This window comes from Typha latifolia, chromosome 14, assembly GCF_019914945.1.
Source record: "Typha latifolia isolate L0001 chromosome 14, TyphaL0001v2, whole genome shotgun sequence".
NCBI classification, from domain to species: Eukaryota; Viridiplantae; Streptophyta; class Magnoliopsida; order Poales; family Typhaceae; genus Typha; species Typha latifolia.
This window is the reverse complement of record NC_133099.1, coordinates 9551574-9572753: the sequence shown is the minus strand read 5'-3', so window position 1 is coordinate 9572753 and position 21180 is coordinate 9551574. Positions and strand designations below refer to the sequence as shown.

Here is a 21180-nt window from a genome sequence, read left to right as displayed (position 1 = left end):
TGCTAATTCCGTAATTTATTTGGATTTCGATAGACTTTGGAAGTCAAAATTAACACGCGAAGAGGTTTGACTCTCAGCAAATATAATAGTTCTTAGAAAAAGAGTTGTAATCCATTTCGTTATGTAGTCAAATCAATCAAGTAACTAATTCGACTACGTGTCGGACTTTTATAGGTTTTTATTTGCTCTTTCCTGTTCTCTCTAGATCACACGATTGCTTGACAAAAAATAATCGCCGAGAGAGAGGTTCTAATGGACCTTCCGATTTGAATTATTCCCACCATTCCAACGGTGGATCTTGGTCCCGCATAGAGTCGTTTGTACAAACGCTCGTACGATAATGACGCCTCCCGTCTATATAAACGCAAGCTTATATCTTCTCCGTCTACATAGCCTTTTTAGAAGCAGAGGAAGAGAAGAAAACTAAGCAAAGAGATGGGTTTGAAGGTTTATCTTCTCCTCAGAATCTCTAATTACTTCTACGATCCGCTTCTCCTTTTCGTTGTTTTTATTCGAATCGTTCGTCTTGCTTGTGATTTTTTTGTTGTTTTCGGGCAAATTTTAGCGGGAGAGTTGGCGAGATGATCAGATCGGTGTGGTTTTTTGGCGAAAAGTTTAGTTCTTTTGGTTGGATTTGCTTAGATCGGAGTAGTTTGGGAGCGAAATGTTGTCCTCTGTGTGTATCCTGATGATCTGATCCGAATCTTTCCTGTGTTTGCATGTTTTTGATGTGGTAGATCAAACGCCCACCCTTTTGATGTAAATTAAAAGAGAAAGACTAGGAACTCTTGCAGATCTTGTCATATAAATTGAGTTTCTTTTATATTATTTTTTAGTGCATTTGATTTAGATTATTTTGGCCCTTTTTTTTTAAAGTTTACTTGCTTTGCTTTTGAAAGTCGCGTACTTTATCGTCTAAATTAGTTATCAGAGGAAGGTTGTGATATGTTGGCCATTTTTCTACCACACTTTGGTGTACTGGTTTTAGTAGATAACTGATAGTAGAGTCACTTGGATCTTGGTCTAAAGAAAACAAAACGACTATGTGGTCCCAAAATAGCTCCAAGATTGCTCTTTCATGCAGGTACCATTCATTAATTTAGGATAAATTAGAAGTAGTAAATTGGATTTACAAACATCTTTTAAGAATCTTGTCTATTTTCTTCCATAGTCCATACATGATTGTTTCCATTCAAATTGACATCCTAGAGTTAGAGTCGCATGTGAGAAAGACTGTTAGAGAAAGATAAAGTATGAGCGACGTCATGGAAGGATAGCGAGATTGTTCCTTTACATTGCCCATTTTTATTAGGAAGTTTCATTTGAAAGATTTTATATGCTTTAAATTTATTTTACATTCAGATGTTGCATGAGGGTTCCTGAAATTTACGGATCATCTTAGCGAATGTATCAGGCTTAGATTCTTGTAAAGTGGCTCAAAATGTACACTAGGTAGTGTTCCGTGATGTTGGACAGTAGTAGTGACTGTAATGGAAAGGAAAATATGTGATGCAAATCCATCATTTGGTTCACTCTTTTGCAATCTGGAATGGTCCTAATATGATCTTTCTTTATTTGACATGGAAGAGTTTTTAACTATTTATCTGCTTAACCTAGAAACACAACCACCATGCCTTTAGTGCGAACAGCTAAAAGTGTAATAGAAAATTACTGTTTCATGAAAGCTAGACATGAATAGATTATCACCTCATCATACACTTTAGGTCATGGTTCAAAGATTCGGATTCGATCAATGTTCTCCTCATGAAAGTATATAACAATTTGAGGTTTTGTTTCTGGTCTGTAAACTGCTTCCTTTTTGGTAGATCTTTCTACTCTACCAACTGGGGCCTACTTAGTTCTACTGTAAGCCTGGCTTTGGCTAAGTTGTTTTGGTTGGAATCTGATGTAACATCTAGATGACTGATGTCAGATGGGTTGTTAATCTTCCTTGGACCCTTCTTGACTGAGGTTGTGCCCTATAGTCATTCTATATTGGATTGGAAGGGGGGCTTGTGCAGTGATGGTAGGCATTTTTGTGCTTGGTTCTTGTTGATTAGTTATGGGGTTATAAATTGGAACATCTTTTCTCCAAGACATCTGATGTACTATATGGTTTTTGGCATATAACTAAAACTTGGGATTAACGTGCAACAGTGTAACATTTTGTTTATCGGATAGAAAATATTAATTCTGAGATTTTTATTTATTTATTTATTTATTTCTGCATTTGCAAATGATTATGCAATAATGATTGATCAATCCTTTTCTAACACTTCTTGCAGGAAGAGTTTGAAGAATATGCTGAGAAAGCCAAAACCCTACCTGAAAGTACTAGCAATGAGAACAAGTTGATCCTCTATGGACTTTTCAAGCAAGCAACTGTTGGACCAGTGAATACCAGTATGTATTGCACTTTCATTGATTTGGAAAATCACTTTATAATGTCTTACAGGTTTTGTGAATTCAAAAACATCTACACTTCTCATTTTCATATCAAGTTATTCTTTTATTGTGTCTGCCAGGACTCGAGACTATTCTTTGCAGTCTTCTCTGATTTCACTATTCAATGTGATAGGCAGTGCAACATATCTCTGATTCTATTCTATTATTCTTCCATATTGTGTTTCCTCCACCCTCATTTTAAAGATTTATAATAGTACTTCACCTTTTCTTTCTCCAAAGTTTTTCTTAGGCATCAGAATGTGATGATCACATAGTATTATCGCTAACTTATATTTTATTTTACTCCGCATATGGAATAGCTTGTCGTTCATTGGCTAAACATTTTTAGATTTTTGTTGTTGGAGGCGACTAGAATAGTCAGTGATGGTTTGGCATTCAGTTGTTATTTCTCTGATAGGATAATTTCTATTCTTAGACCATTAAATTGTATATCTTGTGCTTATCCTGGACCATCATTCAATCCTTGCTGTGCTACTATGCAGCATCTACTAACAATGTTATCATCTGGTTGCAAGAAAGAAGTTCCTTAGTTTAAAATTTTGCCTAACTCCTATTCTTTTCGCAGGCCGGCCTGGCATGTTCAACCTGAAGGACAGAGCTAAATGGGATGCTTGGAAGGCTGTTGAAGGTGCGAGCCAATTCTTATTTCTTGGGTTTCCTAATCTCTATCCAAATTTTAATATTTCGTTTACACCCAGGCATCATACATGATCTTCTTTTATTAAACTTTATAACATTTACAGGGAAATCAGAGGAGGAAGCCATGAATGACTACATCACCAAGGTGAAGCAGTTGCAGGAAGAGGCTGCTGCTTGAATCAGAGCTTTTAACAGCTTGTTCAAGTAATGGATTTAATATGTTCTGTGGCATCAAACGGATCAGTATTTATTTTATGGACTATGAACTATGTCATGGTTGTCTAATGTCTATGCTATCTATTTAATGTCACTCAGTGAATGACTTCTATCTTAGTCATCAAATCTCTTATGCTTGGAATTGAACTTTTAATAGGAGCTAAAGGAAGGAAGAGAGAGGGAGCCAAAAATAGAGAAAAGAAAAAGAAAAAAAATACACCTTTTTTTATATTTTTAATATGCTAAATATGCCTCTATTATATTATTTATTTGATCTTTTGAGATTCTATTAATGAATTTAAAAAGGAATGATTAAATATAATAGCTCTCTCTAGATCTTTGTTTTAATGCCAAGAATAAATCTACCACCTGATGCAACTAAACAGCTAGGCTATGTTTGCTTTGAGTTTAAGAACACTTTCTGAATTCGTTTAGGAACTCCTAAATTAGTTCAGTAACTAAATATTTTTTAATCTTTTTATTTTAAAATTAAAATTAAGAAATAAAATTAAGTTTTTTTCTTTCTTTCTTTTCTCAATCCTTATATGTTTGTCTTGCTTGATGCAAAAGAAACCAAGACCAAATAGCATTTTAACTAAATCATTCACTATTTTCAGCAAATAAGCACACAATACCAATTTAAATGGTATTTATATATACATATATATATATATATATATATAAATAGACGTCAACTTGTTCAAATTAAAGCACAACAGAGTTCATATGATGAGAGGTACTAAGATTCCAATGTTGAGCACTCAAATCTCTATATTTATAATCTGGCACATCTCTGCACTTCATTAAATGATAGGCAACACTCTTAAAGGATCGAATTAGGAATAAACGAAAAAGAATTAAAACCTCAATAATTCGAAACATAAGGCGAGTAGTAGCTTTTTGACTTTTTAAAAACAAATATTTTAAAAATTTTAACACGATTTTAAAAATAGAAGTTGACTTTTAACTACTGCTTACTGGTTAGTGGTTAAGTCTGTGGACTCTCCTTCTCTTCCAAAGAAAGAAGAAAGAGAGACCCAAAGCTGGGCCAGTCTTTGATTTGGCACGGGCCGGGCCACGTAATTGCGTCCACGTTGTAGTTAGTGAGCCACGGCGTACCGTCTTTTCCTACTCCATAGGTTTACACCCGATCCCTCACCACTCCCCGTTTCTCTCGTACTCCCTCTCCGCTATGCTTCTCCCTCTCCCTCTCTCCGCCGCTCCCGCTCCCCAGAAGAGAAGGAAACTCCTCAATCCAATTCGATCTCTCTTCTCCCAAATCCTTCCTCCGCTTAACCCTAACCCCTAATTCTCCCAAACTTTGAGATCCCAAGCTCCTCAATGGCCGTGAAGATCTAAGTCTCGAGGTTAGGAAAAACCCCTCTTGACCTCTCATACTAGCTTCATCCATGTCGGCCGCCTGTCTGCTTCTCCTCCTCCTCCTCTCCTTCTCCATGCCCTTCTTCGTCTCCTCCGTCGAATCCGATCCCCCTTCACCTTCACCTTCACCTTCACCTTCACCTTCACCTTCACCTTCACCTTCACCCTCACCTTCCCTCCTCGATCGTCAAGAATCCCAGCTCCGCCGCATGGAAACGCTGGTCGAATCCCTCTCCAAAACCGTATCCGCCCTCGAGACCTCCCTCTCCGCCTGCTCCTCCTTCCCCAGATCCGCCCCCGCCCAACACTTGCCAGTTCCCGATCCAATCTCCTCCGGCGACTCCTCCGGCTTGCCGGCCGGCATCGCCGTGACCAAGCACAAGACCTCCTGGTCGGAGCGGTTCCAGTTCGCCGCGGCCGCACGGCTCTCCTCCTCTGCCTCCGCCGCCGCTGCTGCCGTGCTTCCGTATGAAGACCTCGACGGTTTGAGCAAGTATTTCGCGGTGGGCGACTCCCGTGGCCGCGTGTATATCTTCTCCGCCGCCGGAGACGTCGTCCTCGAGCTCCCCGCCCTTTTCGACTCCCCTGTCACCGCCGTGATGTCCTACCTCTCCTCCCGCAGCAACGAGAGCTTCCTCTTCGCAGGCCACGCCGATGGCTCCATCGCCGCCCACCGCCTCTCGGAATCCGCCGCCAGCAACGACGACTGGCTCACCCTATCCCTCGCTGGTTCCCGGTCCTTCGTCCGCGGCGTCGACTCGTCCCCCATAGCGCTCCTCGAGGTCCACGTTGTAGGTCGCAACCGCTACATCCTCGCCTCGGATGGCGGTGGCAGGATCAGGGTGTTCACTGAGAATGGCACGCTCTATGGCACTGCCATTGTTTCCTCTGGCCCGCCCCTCGCTTTCATGAAGCAGCGGCTCCTCTTCTTGACAGAAGCCGGCGCCGCATCTCTTGACCTCCGCACGATGACCGTGAGGGAGACGGAGTGCGAGGGGCTCAATGGGTCCATTCCGAAAGCTTACACCTTTGATTCGTCGGAGCGGTCAAAAGCATATGGGTTCACTGCTGGAGGCGATTTGGTCCATGTTATCCTGCTTGGGGACATTGCCAATCTCAAGTGCCGTGTGAGGGCTGTGAGGAAAGGCGAGATCGATCGACCTGTTTCAATCCAAACCATGAAAGGGTATCTTTTGGTGGCCAGCCATGACAAGGTCTTTGTATACAACATCTCCTCGCACTATTACGGCAGGGTCGGAGTGCCACGACCGCTTTTCTCGGCAACCCTCAAAGAGATCAAGTCTTCTTTTGCGAATCCAGAAGTTGCTGCTGCTGATGGTTCCTTGATTGGGAAGCCTCTGATAGCCGCTGACCGTGAAAAACTTGTAGTTCTGGGGTTTGGCGATGGTTATATAGCGATATACCGATCAAATTTTCCAGTGTTCAAAGTGGAGAGCAGTGCCGTGGTTTGGAGCGGTCCTGCTCTACTGTTTCTTTTGTTTCTAATTGGGATATGGCAGTTCTATGTGAAGAAGAAGGACTCATTGGGGTGGATGCCTGAGGAGTCTTTTAATGCATCGGTAGCTGCTGCACCCGGGAGTCTTCTGAATCATGCAGCTAATGACAGAGCTTATGCAGATGGCTCGAGGACAGGTGATATGGGACTGAGAGGAAGTGCATTAAGAGTTCCTCCGAGGAGGTATGTTTCGCCACATCGCTATGGTGCAACATCAGGGATGCCATTTAGGCCTAGTTCTGCAGATCCTAGTTTTAGAGGATCTGCAGAGTTAAAATATAGAGGGCAGAATATAGAGCCCACGGGTTTTCCAAAAAGAAGAGAGCCAATGTTTCCAAGTGCCCAGTCTGTTGAAGACCATGTTGATTGAGAAAGGTCTCTTGGGCTGTAGAATTTTGTGCCTCTAAAGATTTGGCCTCTTTCGGGGTTTCCATGATCCTGATATGTGTTATTGCAGACACAGAAGTGTTGTAAGAATATCAGGGTGCGGCAAGGGACGCATAAGTAGGAGACATTAGCTTAGTTCATGCAATCTGTACCGCGCAATGGTTAAATTGGAACTCTACTTTCTGCAACATCTATTAACTATAATTATCATATTATAGCTTGTTGGTCCTGCAATAATCAAATCTGGTTATCTTTGTTGTCTATTTATGCAAGTTACTATTTTTCTTTATTATCAAGTGCAAATGCATTGTACCCTCTCAGAGCCACATTTAATATATAGGTAGACAGATTCCAAGTAAACATCAATGTACTATTTATTCTTTTCTAACTCTCTAGTTGCTCAACTTGGCTGCGGTGACTATTTTTTTATTGGATTCACTGCAATGATATTCCTGCAAGAACTTCTATCTTATTTATAATTGCCTACATTACATAGAGAAGATGCTTTTCAAGAAAGAGCTGCAATGTTTACCACTTGCACTGTAACATTTAGTGGCACTACTTGATTGGTGGAGTTATGCATGTGGTATGTTATTTGCCCCTGAAAACTTTGCCTGATGGTGTTCAGTTAATTTTAGTATCTCTATTTTAACCTTCTATTAGTTTTGGTTACCTAAGAGTTTTTTTTTTTTGATTAAGCCCTACTTTTCTTCACTTAAAGAGAGCAGGAATCAATTTTCTTCAGTGAATCAGCTTATGACTACTGTGTTCCTTTTTGGAGAACCACCCTGGTAAGGAAGGCTAAAACTGAATACTTGTGCTGCATTAGAAATTTTATGAGTAGGGTCACCCTGGTACAGAAAGGATCACAAATTGCATTCCAAGTTTCCACTCTCCTTCATGCTTACTTTGTTTTTTTAATGAGACTTCAGATATGCAGAAGTGGGTTGTTACTTGCATGCTTGAGATTTTCTTTTGACATAGGGAGTATCTCTAGTTGGAGAGGTACCTTATTTTAATCTTTATGAATTTTGAGAAACTCATGTACAGTAGGTCTCTTCATACTAATTGTTCTAGTCAGCAAATATACATTCATATCTTCAATCACCTTTCATCTATATGTTTGAAGCTAATAAATGCATTCTGAATCATGAAGGCAAAGAAAAATGACTTTCATTATATTATTGATAGCATGGAGTTGAGAAGCTACTTGATGTTGCTAACCTGCATTTGCACCTATATTTCTTGTTCCTGTTAAATTTCTTCATATGTTAATGTACTAAGACTTGCAACTAACTGTAGAGAATTATTATCTCTGTGTAAGTTGAAGATCTTTTTGTCATATTTCAGTAGATGATATGCATCCAACTCAAAAGCTGAGTTTTTCTTATATTTGAGTCCTGAATTGGAATGTCCAACTGACTAGGAACTGACTTACATGAAAAGTTGTACTCTGTTAGATGATAAACTGACAATCTTTTTCCTATCCCTACATCATAATATATGTTTATTGTATAGATGGTGCCATGTTGTAAGTAATTATTTCCATATTCGTATTTTTTATCATTCCTATCCGACATTATTTTATGATATATCAAGGTTGAAATAAGTCTGTTTTCAAATTCGTTGGAATTCCAACTCCTTTAACTATTATGTTATGATAGATTCATCGTGACATTTTATGTTATATAGGAATGATCTATTGCAGCATTTGGATTAAAGCTCGTAAGTTATCAAATTTCCTCTCTATATCCTCTCCAAGTACTTTTGTAGTAGGAGACTCAGTTATTTTGTAGTAGGATATATCAATTTGTCTTGGTTCCATTTGAAGATTATTTGTTATCTTTTGGTCTAAAAGTCTATGCATAATACAGACTACTCTTAATATCCTCATTCCTTATTCTGTATTTGGCTTGAGAATAGTTGGAATAGCCAGGTTTATGTCACAGCAAACATTGATAACTTTTTTCAAGGATACTAAGACTAGTTATCTGTAAATTTATCTGAGCTACTTTTATACCTGAACCAAACTGAGAACTGCTTATTGATTTATTATTATTATTATTATTATTATTATTATTATTAGTTTATTACCTAACCACCTTTTTTGCTCGGTAGAATACAGACAGTTCTCTGGCATTTTGTACACTGAACTATTTCATCATCCTTCTTTTCCTTCACCTTCACCCTGCAATCTTGCTATCAGATTCATGTGAGATTGATAAAGATCTTTATGGAATAGTGATGAATGGTAGATGGATGTATGAAGACTTAGTCTAAACTTGCTGCTGATTAAGAGAAAGTGCGATGCGAAGGAATGTATTGGATTCCACCTAGCCAGGTGTTCTGTTTTCTATGCCAGTTTTGCCACAATTCTATGTATAATTTTAGACGTATAATTCTTGAATTATGATTAGGTGTACGGATAACCTAATAAATAATATGTACAGTGTTATGTTGATCGGCTACCGATTCAATCAGTCAACTCTTTTTATGTTCTTTTATCAAGTCGGCAACTTAGTCAACTCCTTTTGCCTGAACAAGATGGTCAACCTTATCAGGAAGAAATTTTCTTATTCCATTCTTCCCAGATGCAAGCTTTATGTGTGATGTAATGTAATTGTCCAGCCTTTTTAGATCTGATGCTCCATCAAAAGCCTTTCTCTGTTCCTCGATTTCTATTTGAAACTTATGTATTTTAAACTTAATCACTTAAACTCCTCCTCCGTCTAGATCAAATTGTAATTGCGTTTTATGAGGTAATTAAATCTTTTCAAACCTCATTACCAGTTAGCTAATAATTACAACTTTGCATGGATTATATGAGTGTTGGAGTGCTTAAGTTTTGAAATTGAGGTTTAGGGATTGTAACTTACCCGAATAAATATCAAGTTGGAGCTACTGAATTGAAGTAATGGAAATTTTCCTTTTTAGCATCCATCCACTTGAATGGTCTTAAGCCTATTCCAAGGTTCTCTTTGCTCACCTTATGGAAAAGCCCAAATAAATTAAATACAGGGTTCAAACTGCAAAGCCTTTCAGATGAGGGTGCCCTATGGAAATTTCCAATGATATAAGTCTGCTATCATCTGTCAATGCTCTGTATCACTGTATGGTTAACAATATTGTATGATAGAAGAAAGTATAAGATTTCATGGGAATAGCTCTCTGACATTGTTTACAAAAAAGAAAGCATAGCAACTAGTAATTATGGGAAAATTAATATTCCTTGAAATAAGAATGACTTCCCATGATTCCTAAGTCTAAGTATGACCATTTCTTCACTGCATACAAATCCACCTGCCTTTAACCAGAGCCACTATATAGTCTACAATGGCCTCAAGACTCATAGTGGCATCCACCTTAGTTATTCCTTCAGCATCATCAATCTGAAGCAAATCCAACTGAGACTGCAGTAGGCTGGCAGGCATGAAATGTTTACCTTCCATTGATCTTCTCATCATCCTACCAGCTATTACATCCACTGCTGCTTCCAAGCAGACAAATTTCACCCTGCAGTTGGTGTACACCGCAGGTTTGTAATCAGAATCTGCTGCTCTGAGAATCTCTCTGTACTTCTTCTGAAGTGCTGAGCAACTGAGGGTTACATTGTCGCCATGGATTATTTTCTCATGGATAGCATCACGAAGTGCTTCGAGCCATGGAATACGGTCGATATCCGAAAGTGGAATACCTTTGCTCATCTTCACTGTGTCATCAAAAAGTTTGATGGTTAGAATTGTTCTCCTATAGGTAGGTGATATTAGTCTCCATAGATCACTCAATTTGCTACGCAAAAAATCATGCAGACAGAAAAGAAAAGCTTAACAAGTAATGATATGATTGTAGAGGTCTATAAAGCCTCAAATAATTATAGCTAGATATGTTTCATTGGTGAATATTAATATCCAAATAGGGTTGTCAAATGCTAGCTGTACTAGTTCCTATAGATCATACATTAACATGCTCTGCTGGATATCACATTCTTGAGGGGGGGCTTTTACAATTTGATTTTTTTAATTTGTAATAATATATTTTAATCCATATGTAAATTATGTGCACTCTATTATAACAAAATGTGTATTGATATATAAACTTAGTTTTATATACTAAATTGAAAAACTAAATGAAAGTAAATTGCAAAAGCCCCCCTTCTTGAGTATTTAAATGGAAACTGATATGTAGGAAGTCATAAATGAAAGTTTGATGCTTACTTTCTACTTCATTTACAAGAAGTGCATATTTACTCAAACCACATGCAGCTAGAAGCACATACCAGCTACTTTCCACAAGTAATTAATCATTTTTATTCTACAAAATTGGCCTGTAAAAGGATATATTGATTAGTATTTTTCCCTCATCATTCTCTTCTAACTACAATCTTGATGCACTCAAATGATCTTAGTAGAAGTACCATAAAAAGAGATTATGACCAATAGAACAATGAATGTGGTATCTTCTGATACACATTGTCCTTTTCTAACTTCTGAGCCCCAACTTCCAATGAAACCTCACTGTGAATCTTATGTGGATTTGCAGCAAGTTCTGTTGTAAGTACCTTTATTTTCTGGTGGGTGGATGTCATCTGCTTCAATGAAGGTAAATCCTAATGTATTTGCAAGCGATTCAGCAACCGTCCTGTAAATGCCATTAGCTTCTTGAGTACCATATTTCAACCATGAGAATGATGACTCTCAATGATAATTAGAAAATAAAAATTGCTTATATCAAAAGAAGGCCATTTTTTTATATATAAAAAAAAGGCGGGCTTCATCCAGTTATATTTTTGAATAATATGAAACAGAGGAGGAAAATAAGGCCAACTTGAACTCCATCTCAATACATTAAATCCATGAATTTGATAGATATGTTTTCCTTTGGTTGTGAAATTTTCTCTAGATCTTTTAAAATTCAGGTAAACCAAGTGTTTGTTCTCCAGATTTTTTCTAGTACAATTTTCTATTCTTTTTCAAAAGGAACACCTATGTCACCAACTACTGTAAAAGTCTAAGATGTTAAAGAAACGATGGTTTTATTCGTTTATGTTCCAAAACTGACAATGCCTGAGTCTTTTTCCGTAGTTCTTCATTGTTGCTTGACTCCAAATGTGACGAACTAACTGTATCTATAATCATGTTGCAGTTCTCCCAGCTATACCATTAATGTAATCTGGATTGGAAACAGGATCGCATTTAGATAACTCGAATAAAATTGACAAGGTATAGTAGGCTTGAAACTTCTTAAAATTCATTTGGAGTACAAACATTGTACAAACTACTGAACCTGGATGTGTCTGCTTTTATCTAACATTTGTGAATGGCTTCAAATATCTTCTCTTTCAGAGAATTGGCCTTGAGATTGATAATTGGAGTAAAGAATGGTGATGGGGTGCAGGTGAATCATAGCATTCTGCACACTGCAGTACATACTGCATATTAGATAGAGGTGGTAAGAGAACTGCATCACTATTCAGAAACTGTATTGCTGTTGAGGAAAGAGAGATATAACCTTGGAGAGTTGAAAGGATAGTTAACCCTCAACCTATGTTTGTTCAAAAATAACAACTCTGAGTGTGTGTGTGTGTGTAATATATATTGCATTTATTAAGTCAACTCGCCTTCTATTGAGATAGCAGAGACAATCAGACTTAACTAGAATTCAATAACATTTCAAGGAACTGAAAAATGTTTAATTTAGCATGTGAAGGTAGCAAATCTAACGATGAGGAGGAAAAGAAATGTTCTCCTTGCTCCTATGGATCATAGTGTGCAAACAAAAGAGGGTCATGGAGAAATAATCGAATTACTTATCACTAAACTCATTTGAAAAGCATCAAAGAGATGCAGTCTTTCATTAATTCAAAAGGAAGAGAAAAAAAAAGATCGTTGGGCATGAGCAAGTGGATATTAGGCAATGGATGTGGATAGTTCTCTAATCACAGAAATCCAAAATTAAAATTTTCTCAAAAAAGTATCCAATGGCTTCTATACATAGAATCTGGCCATGAGGGGGAAAAAGAAAGAGAGAAATGTGTTTATTCACCTAAAATCCAAACCTAATCAAAGCACCTCCTTTCCTTACTACCAAGGCAACATTGCTGGAAGTTATTCAACCTTAAAGGAGCCAAAAAGATTTAAACCTCACCATGACAATTGTAATCCAAAGAAGAAGTAGCAGCTATCATGATAAAATTGGGGGGAAATTAGGGTTTTACTCAAGAAGAGGTACTACCTTGATCATGCAAACTAAATTTATTATAAATTATTCGAGTAGAAATTAAATTTAGGATAAGTAAAACTTCTCTTACGATTTGCCCGCGCCACTGACTCCCATGATCACAATCGCTAATCCTGAAATCCCAATTCAGAGAGAGATTAGACCGAAAACAGAGGATAGAATTATCGAGTGTAGTATTAAAATTGGAGTAGAAAGTGAAGAGCCCAAGTGATAGAATTAACAAAGGAAAATAAAATGCTAAAGATGGATCGAGATGAGAATGAATTAGACCTGGGAGATGCGAAGAGGCCATGGAAGCGGCGGGGGGAACAGAGCTTATCAGTGTAGTTTAATCCTAGAATTAGAATAAGTTTTAGCTCTTATTATCACCGTTTGGTTGAGATGATGAGATGGTTCCTCTTTGTTATTCTAAAGAAAGGATCTTTATTTTAAAAATAATTATTCTTATATTCACATATATATTTTGAAATAAGGAGAAGAAAATTATAATTTTTTTTATTTTGTATAAAATTATTATAAATATTTTTTGATTTGATATTAAGTAGGTTAGTGTGTAGCCTAAGATATAATTTTTTTATTAATAATATTTATATTTTAAAATAAGATCATTAGGATGTTTAGATATTATTATGAAATAAAGATTTGCATTTCATAATAACAAAAAAAAAAAAAAAATTGTTCACGAAGTGAATGTGAGTTTAAGGCTTTAGAAGGTATGAATGAAATATCTGTCAACTTTGGATTGAAGTTGAAATAGACTCTTGGCTTCTCGTTGACCCAATGGGAACATCGAAGCAATTTTAGATAATATTCTTTTCGTTTTCTAAAAAAATTAGTCCTGTGATAAAATTACACATACTTAGAGTGAGGCTAATAATAGACCCCCTTGATTAACTAGTTATTCTTAGAGGAAATTAGAGTTATTGGTGTACTTGTGTTAGGAGTTTCCTCTTCACTCTTTCAACTCTTTTTTTCTCTTATCTCAGTGATGATTTTATAACCGTGGGAGTTAAATTATCTTGATTTTATTTGCTTCCTTTAGAGAGAGAAAAAAAAAACAAGGAATAGCTTTTTGTTACAGGTGTAAACGTGCCGAGCCTGAGCGAGCCGGCTTTGGCTCTCGCTCGGTTCGAAATTACTTTCGAGCCTCATAATTTTGCTCAGGCTCGGCTCAGCTCAACTCGAGCTCGAGCCCGAGCTCGGTGGCGACGTGGGCGGTGGCGACTTACCGAAGGAGTCGGAGACGGATGGAGGCAAGGAGATGGTGAATGAAGGAGGAGGAGGAAGCCGACAGAGTGGACGAGGAGAGGTCAATAGAGGAGGAGGAGGCGACGAAGAGGAGGACGTGGCGCCGTAGTGGTGGCTTGCCATAGAGGCCAACGGAGAGGAAGGAGGTGGCAGCGGATGAGGTGAGGCTATGAGTGGTGATCGATTAGATGAGTGAGGATGAGAGTGAGGGTGAAGGTGAGGGTGGGGTGAGTAAGGGGATTGAGGGTGATGGCCTAATGGGTGAGGATGGGAAAGGTGTCATGATGGGGGAGGGTGAAATGATGGGTGAAGGTGGGATAGATGAGAGTGATGAATATGTTATGTGTCAAGATGGGTTAGTGAGGGACACGTGGCAATATGAGGGACACGTGGCAATATGAGGGACACGTGGCAATATTATTTTATGCCACGTATCCTTACTTATAGCTAGTCAAGCTATCGAGTCTATCCGAGCCTGAGCAAGTCGGGCCGGCTCCGGCTCAAGCTCGACATTAATTTTGAGCCTGTTATAATGGCTCAGGCTCGGCTCAGCTCTGATCGAGCCGGACTCGAGCTTCACCCGAGCTGCTCGTCAAATCTGACAATCCTACTTTTTGTGGGTGTATAAATTGGACAATTAGATTGATTCATTCAAGCAAAATGGTCCATAATTATTCAAATCCAAGCATCATGCAAAGTCAACTCGCCACCTCCTGTGTGCTACAACGATCAGCCTAGCAAATAGAAAAGGTTAGCATATTTATTTTTTTCATATTTAGTGGAATAGGTGATTGCTGCGGTGAAAGTGATTTTGAAGCAACAAACTATCAATCACTTAATTCTTCTAAATAGTTTCACATATTCCTCAAAATAGCACTGGATTCTATATTTTTAGACATTCACAAATTCCCCATAAGATATCAAACATAGTTTTCTTACTTTCACTGACAATAAACCTCCAGATAATACAACTGTGCTTCAAAGTTGCGTAAGCAATGCTTATTCACTATCATTTGCACCATCTGATCCAAATAATGCTCTACATATACAAAAGATTGAGTAATGTAATAACTAACAAACAGAGATCCTAATTATGAATTGTGCTTCCAAGTTCTTGATAAGATATGATGGTAATAACAGAACTAATTTAATCCAAGTGTGAATCTTGCAAATAGTTTGTTCTGTCAAACATCATGAACCAATATTATCATACAAAAATGATTTCTCTATCTATCACATAATATCAAAACAACACATGTTCAGTGAGGAGTTAAACTCTATCGGCTACAATTATAACTTTCATATTCGGAGTTCCAGCTCCTAAGCTGCAAGATAAAAGAAAAACAAAAGAAGTTGAGCATGACAATATATATGATTTACAAGGATAATGACGATACCTTCTCAACAACATCGTTCCTAACTGTAGAGTCCTGCCTTGTCTTCGCGAGTTCAATGTGATTCTTCATCACTTTATTTCTTTCTTGAACCTGCATTCAAAATGATGACCAGTAAAAACCAAATGCCGCATATGAACTTTTGAACTGGAACAACTTTATCACTAAGAGATATATGCTTCAGTCGTATGCCAAGTTGCATGTCTGGGAGTGTAAAACAGGGTCAACTGTAAAACAGCAAAAGTATACCACCTTTAAATTCCACGAAGGTAAAACAGCAGAAACTAAATAATCAACGCAAATAAGTATTCAAATGGATAAAGAGTCGGTGTTAGCTTTAACCACTAAAAGGCAAGACACTTGGCTACCTTGGCAAGTACAACCATAAATGATCAGAAATAGAGTTATAAGAAATTCTTATAAAATGAGCCAACAGTCTGCAACTGCATAGTCTATAAGAAATTGGAGATGTAAAAATGCCACTCAGTTTGATAAAAACTGAGATTAAGCAAGAGAATTGCCTCAGGGCCATTTCCATCAAAGACGGGACAACAAAGTTCAATTAATACCGTCGAAGAAATTTATGCTTATTACGTAATGTTAGCAAAATTACATACATGAAAAGATATATTATATATAGAAACAAATTAGAGGAGAGTTCATATCAAAATTGGTTAATGTGGTTGTACTAAACAAGTATTATCACATCTCCGGTACTGAAGATTGAAAGTCTGCTTGGACTCCAGTACATATAAGGATGACTAATGCTCCCTAGGTGCATACTAGTTTTTAGTAATGGTGGATTCTATATTTTAAAATTAACCACACTAAGGTGATACTACGAGAACATGTGTGTGTGTATGTGAGAGAGAGAGAGAGAGAGAGAGAGAGAGAGAGAGAGAGAGAGAGATCCAGAGCTGACATATAAGAGTACCCAATGCAGAGGGGTGTGTAAAACTAAATTGTCAATATTCTCAAGTGAGATCTCTGAATCTTTAAACAGCACCTGCGATATCATTTGTAAAAGGAAACATAAACAAATATTTCCAACTTCAACATTTGATGGTATTTGTCATAGAAGCTCGCTGTTATCATGGTTCAAGCAACTTAGATTACTGTTATCAGCTTTATGGTAACTAAAAGCAATAGCTCTCTTCCATAATCTAGATGACTTTCAGTAACAAACTGCAAATCATTAGTGAGCTATGTTTTCGAGTGTTTGCAAGCCGTAATATGCATACCAGTAGAATTCAAGAATCCATTCCAACATTGTCTACAATTGTAATGCTCCTACATAGTTGCCAAAAGTTGGAATCTCTTAATGATTCCTACTTCGGAGAGCAAAATAACATTTGTCTAATAAGGAAGAAGACATTATGTTAAAACTTACCCTTTCAAGCAAACTTGTCAAGTACTGGATTTCATCCTTCTTAGCTCTTGATATCTGCTCTTGGGTCTCTACAATACTGGTCCTGCTTTTCAGCCATCCAATTATCAAAAACCTGGTTTTGAGCTACTAAGCATATATTTTTTAATACGCAGATAATTAGGACTCCTAAGTAGTAATATATCAAAACAAATGCATAAATGAAAGAGATTCGACATATAGAACAACTCACAAATGTACCAAGTGCCCTTTTGACTAAGCAAAGATGAACATGCACTCATGCATACGCACTGACAATTGCATAGCCACAAATAAAAAATGCCTAGGTACACAGGTAGTCTAATATATAACTCCAAAATCACATGATTGGAATAAATATATAATTGGGCAATATCCATGAGAATAGGGAGTAAAAATTACTGTCTTGACATCAGGCAAATTATTAAGTATTCTATTCTCTCGATGAAAATAAAATGTGCTTACTTATCTGTAGATAATACGTCAAGATTTTGCTCCTCAATAAGTTGATCAATAGTTCCAAGAGCAGTACAAACCTGTAAAAGAATTTGTTTGTATAATCTACTAAATTGTTTGCTGATAAGCAAGTACAGCTAAAAATCTTTAAAATTACTTGGATATCTAGTTACATATAGTCAACTTTTTTTTGTGAGAAGAATATATAGTCTACTTAAAAGATCATTCCTAATAGCATTATTACACAGCAATTGATTATGGTGGTGATCCGCTAGAATTTATTTGCTTGCACAAATGGTACAAAAGCTGAAGTTCCAAAGGCTATAAGTTGAAGACAAGACCTAAGAAGAAAGCAACAGTACAGTATCGAACAACGGCTACTCAAATGACTAACACCTTTCTCAAACATACAATGATTGTTTTGGAGATTGGTCTTGCTGATTGCTAGGAAATCAAGAGGATAGATGCTCCTTAATTGTGTGTACAAGGATGAGAATGCTGTTCAGCATAAAATGAGGACTATGAGAAACTTTTGCACAGAATAACATAGAATGATTGCCAATGCCTCAAATCCTGTAAATGTTATATGTTATATGTAGCACCATAAAGACTAACAAACATGTGCTCTTTTTTATGAAATACAAACATGTGCGGTGAACTGCAATTTTGTGATTCAATACTTTAAAACAGAAGGCACAGGATAACCTCTGTTTCTCGACAGAGAGTGTCAAATTGCTCCTGCAATATGAAATGGAAGAAGTTTTAAGAATTGGCCAGAGATCATAGTTCAATACTGTCAACAGAAAGCTGATTACAGATTTACGCAATCTTAGGTTAATGAAAAGACGTCACATATATGGAACTCTAAATTAAATTTGTTTCATGTTTTGCAACAAATTTGCTAACAGAAATCCAAAAAGCCCATGCAGCCATGTCAGCTAAAAATACCTCAGACAAAAAGAAGCTTTAGGGAACATATCTATAGTAGGAAATGCCACATATACCACTGGCTATCTTAACATTGAATGAGAACCAAAAATTCCCTCTTTTTTCAGGACAATACCAAATCCGTTGGAAGGAGAACCAAATACATAATCAGATCTGAGTAACAGAGATATAAATTTTGATAACTCATAAAGTTGGACATAAGCTGGATAAACATGCAGAAGATACAGAAATGACCATTTTAAATTTTAATCAATGCAAGACCTGTTCTCTAGTGAACAATGATTTAGCAATTCAAGGAGCATATTGCTGTAGAAGATTATTAGTTTTAGTTGTAAAAAGTTATCTGCACTCATATTGAATAACAGATCATATAACCAACAGAAGATTGTAATGGAAAATAAAGATATGTTGATCTCTTTCTACGATACTAAGGAGGCATTTAGAATATGGTCGGCAGTGACTCATACCTCTATATTCCCATGCAAAGATTTGATTACCTGAAAAATAAGATGAAAAGAGAATGTGAATTTGTCTTAGAGGCATTGTTATTACTTGCAAACACACAAATCCATGTCTATAGAAGAGCATATGCACAATAAGACCATTAAAATTTTAAAGCATATCCACAACACATGCCAGTTCTTCATCAACATTAACAAATTTACTAGGCCTTTTCACATATCATCTACTCAATGTATAAATTCATGAAATAATCATATTCTGGTTCAGAAAGTGAGGTTCAAAAGTCAACCCAGTATCCAACTATCTAAGGCCTTAGCTATAGTTTCTAAAAGAAAACAATAGAAGTGGCATACCATGACTTCAAAGGACTTTGTCAAGAAACTATAAGAAAAACTTACATGAACAAACATGCAGTACAGGCTTTCTTTCTCAGCATCTGTAAATGCTGAAAATGCATTGTGAACATCCTACACATTCAAAAAGAAAATCTAATAAGTTATGCATAGATTTCAAGAGAGTGAACCTATAAATGAAGGATCATTTGATCAACTCTGTTACTGAAAATAAAATATGACATATGCTAAGAAAATACTAATGCATTCAGACCACCAAGTATCACATGCATTCACTCCCAACTCTCCCAATTTAGTTCGTAAGGATTCACTGCTGACTGGTGTAAATATCTTTTTTGAGTTAATGAATGGAGAAAAGATCAACGTGTGCAATATTGTGCAGTACCATAAAAGATACAACTTTGGAAGTAATTAGGGACAATAAAATAGTAAGGTCTATGACCACAAGTATAAATCACGGCCCAAAAATTTGCGCTTCCTCGAGGAACTAAATCACGTTCGGCATCATCCATGTGTAACGCTTTGTACAAAAAAAAATACACCATTAAGATAGCAGAAGCATATCATCACCTCCTTGGAGAAGGCGGTGAGCAAAGAACGGATCCCGAGCTTAAAAGACTTCTTCAAATTCAAATATCGCGAACTTGTGATGGATGAATCAGCATCCATGGATTAGCCAACAGCGCCGCCACCGGAACTTCCATAGATATAGAAAAAAAACAAAAAATGAAAGTAGAGAAATTAGTTGAATTTAACAAAGAAATTGGATCCGATCTAGGGTTTTGGGGTTCTCTGCTTTGGATTAGAAGGGGAAAGGTAGCCAAAATGGGAAAAAAGAGAGCAAGGAAAGGCACCTCTTCTTCACCCAATTGTTCGTCTCAAGGTTTCCGCAGATGAATCGAGGAGGGAACTCTCGATCGAGTTCTCTTTTCAAACACACCTCCGGACTTATACTAATTTTATTTCTTTTCACAATTGCTGCGAAAACTTTTGAATATCATTTTTTTTCTTTAATATTTTTGAAATATTATAATTTTTATTCAAATATCCTAATCCCCATCAAGGAATTGGGGCTTTCTACAACTTAATTACATTTCTTTTTTCTATTGCCATTATTGTGCCACAAATATTAAAATTTTAAACTACCATATTTACCTCTCATTTATTTATTCACTTTCTCTTTCTAATCTCCATCGTTGCTACCAACATCTCCATCGTATTTTCCAGCCATTCTCCACTATCGCGGCCACTACCAACCATTATTACTCACATAAAACCATCATTCTTAAGACCAAAGAGTCAGGCGGAAAAAAGGGGACTTCACCAACAACACTAATAATTATCACAAGGCAAATACTTCAATGCACCTTTAAAAATTATAATCTTAATCCAACGGCTATAATAGCCGGTTTTTATACCCGGTATCGGTTCCAAAACCACATTACGTAAGAAAAATAGTATATTAGTTAAGAAAATTAATTACGTGTACCTAACTTTCCAATTTTCTTATTATACCCTTGAAGATCTTAACCATTAGATCTTCATCAAAGTGATTGATAAACAATTAACTTTAAGGTACGGAAGAAGTGCTCTAAACGTTTTTTTTTCTTCCGTTAAGATTTCTCTTTTAAATATAATTATGCCTTAATTATAGGAGATATCATTTAATATTAAATAATTTAAATTTGATTATTTGGAGATAAACTTCAATTTAAATATAATTCTCTATTTCTATCTATTAAAATTTAATTTAAATCAATCTTAAACTAATGGGAGATATATGCAAATAATAAAAAATAATCAAAAAGATAAAATGTAATTAAATTTTCATCAAGTTAATTATAAAAGACATCAATACCCTTATTTTGATATATATACATTACTCTCAGTTAATGATATATATGTCTTTTACTTAATAAAATATTAAGATAATATAATTGTTAAAAAATAATGTGCAAGATTATATATCTAAAAATATTACCTGCTAAACCGGTAATATCTTTCATTCCTATTATACCCCTAAAAATCTTAACCGTTAGATCTTCATCAAATTGATTGATAAAAAATTAATTC

The 21180-nt window shown here is 36.7% G+C and overlaps 4 protein-coding genes across 8 annotated transcripts; 2 read left to right on the top strand and 2 right to left on the bottom strand.

Annotated features, from left to right (window-relative positions):
- Window positions 1-358: 358 nt before the first annotated feature.
- Window positions 359-3438, top strand: LOC140801329 (acyl-CoA-binding protein). Its single transcript, XM_073156383.1, has 4 exons — window positions 359-447; window positions 2286-2403; window positions 3032-3094; window positions 3210-3438. The coding sequence occupies exons 1-4, from the start codon at window positions 436-438 to the stop codon at window positions 3281-3283; spliced, it is 267 nt and encodes an 88-aa protein (XP_073012484.1). The 5' UTR covers window positions 359-435; the 3' UTR covers window positions 3284-3438.
- A 1013-nt stretch (window positions 3439-4451) lies between these two features.
- Window positions 4452-6867, top strand: LOC140801438 (uncharacterized membrane protein At1g75140). The gene has a single exon (XM_073156558.1). It carries the CDS (start codon window positions 4731-4733, stop codon window positions 6585-6587), a length of 1857 nt encoding a protein of 618 aa, XP_073012659.1. The 5' UTR covers window positions 4452-4730; the 3' UTR covers window positions 6588-6867.
- A 2862-nt stretch (window positions 6868-9729) lies between these two features.
- On the bottom strand, window positions 9730-13215 carry LOC140800664 (gluconokinase). Its single transcript, XM_073155433.1, has 4 exons — window positions 13112-13215; window positions 12912-12954; window positions 11163-11242; window positions 9730-10313 (listed from the first exon to the last, which is right to left on the bottom strand). Exons 1-4 carry the CDS (start codon window positions 13131-13133, stop codon window positions 9886-9888), a joined length of 573 nt encoding a protein of 190 aa, XP_073011534.1. The 5' UTR covers window positions 13134-13215; the 3' UTR covers window positions 9730-9885.
- Window positions 13216-15177: 1962 nt separating this feature from the next.
- Window positions 15178-20085, bottom strand: LOC140801423 (uncharacterized). 5 transcript variants are annotated; one of them, XR_012111452.1, is made up of 9 exons: window positions 19962-20074; window positions 19678-19804; window positions 19153-19221; window positions 18760-18789; window positions 18050-18082; window positions 17354-17424; window positions 16874-16955; window positions 15487-15710; window positions 15178-15414 (listed from the first exon to the last, which is right to left on the bottom strand). XR_012111452.1 is itself a non-coding variant. In XM_073156539.1 (9 exons), exons 2-9 carry the CDS (start codon window positions 19774-19776, stop codon window positions 15367-15369), a joined length of 522 nt encoding a protein of 173 aa, XP_073012640.1. In that variant the 5' UTR covers window positions 19777-19804; window positions 19962-20085; the 3' UTR covers window positions 15178-15366. The 5 variants fall into 5 exon arrangements, 4 of the variants coding, with proteins under 4 accessions (XP_073012640.1, XP_073012641.1, XP_073012642.1 ...); XM_073156539.1 differs by having other exon boundaries at window positions 15487-15576; window positions 19962-20085; XM_073156540.1 differs by lacking the exon at window positions 18050-18082 and having other exon boundaries at window positions 15487-15576; window positions 19962-20085.
- Between the last annotated feature and the right edge of the window lie 1095 nt (window positions 20086-21180).

Coding starts and splice junctions, on each gene's coding strand:
- LOC140801329 (XM_073156383.1), top strand. Junction 2,404..3,031: donor TGTTGGACCAGTGAATACCA/GTATGTATTGCA, acceptor TTCTTTTCGCAG/GCCGGCCTGGCATGTTCAAC. Junction 3,095..3,209: donor TGCTTGGAAGGCTGTTGAAG/GTGCGAGCCAAT, acceptor TAACATTTACAG/GGAAATCAGAGGAGGAAGCC.
- LOC140801438 (XM_073156558.1), top strand. CDS start 4,731: ATGTCGGCCGCCTGTCTGCTTCTCCTCCTCCTCCTCTCCTTCTCCATG.
- LOC140800664 (XM_073155433.1), bottom strand. CDS start 13,133: ATGGCCTCTTCGCATCTCCCAG. Junction 11,243..12,911: donor GTCAGTGGCGCGGGCAAATC/GTAAGAGAAGTT, acceptor TGGCATTTACAG/GACGGTTGCTGAATCGCTTG. Junction 10,314..11,162: donor CCACCCACCAGAAAATAAAG/GTACTTACAACA, acceptor TTGATGACACAG/TGAAGATGAGCAAAGGTATT.
- LOC140801423 (XM_073156539.1), bottom strand. CDS start 19,776: ATGGATGCTGATTCATCCATCACAAGTTCGCGATATTTGAATTTGAAG. Junction 19,222..19,677: donor TCACCGCCTTCTCCAAGGAG/GTGATGATATGC, acceptor TTGAATGTGTAG/GATGTTCACAATGCATTTTC. Junction 15,577..16,873: donor TGACAAGTTTGCTTGAAAGG/GTAAGTTTTAAC, acceptor TTTTGAATGCAG/GTTCAAGAAAGAAATAAAGT.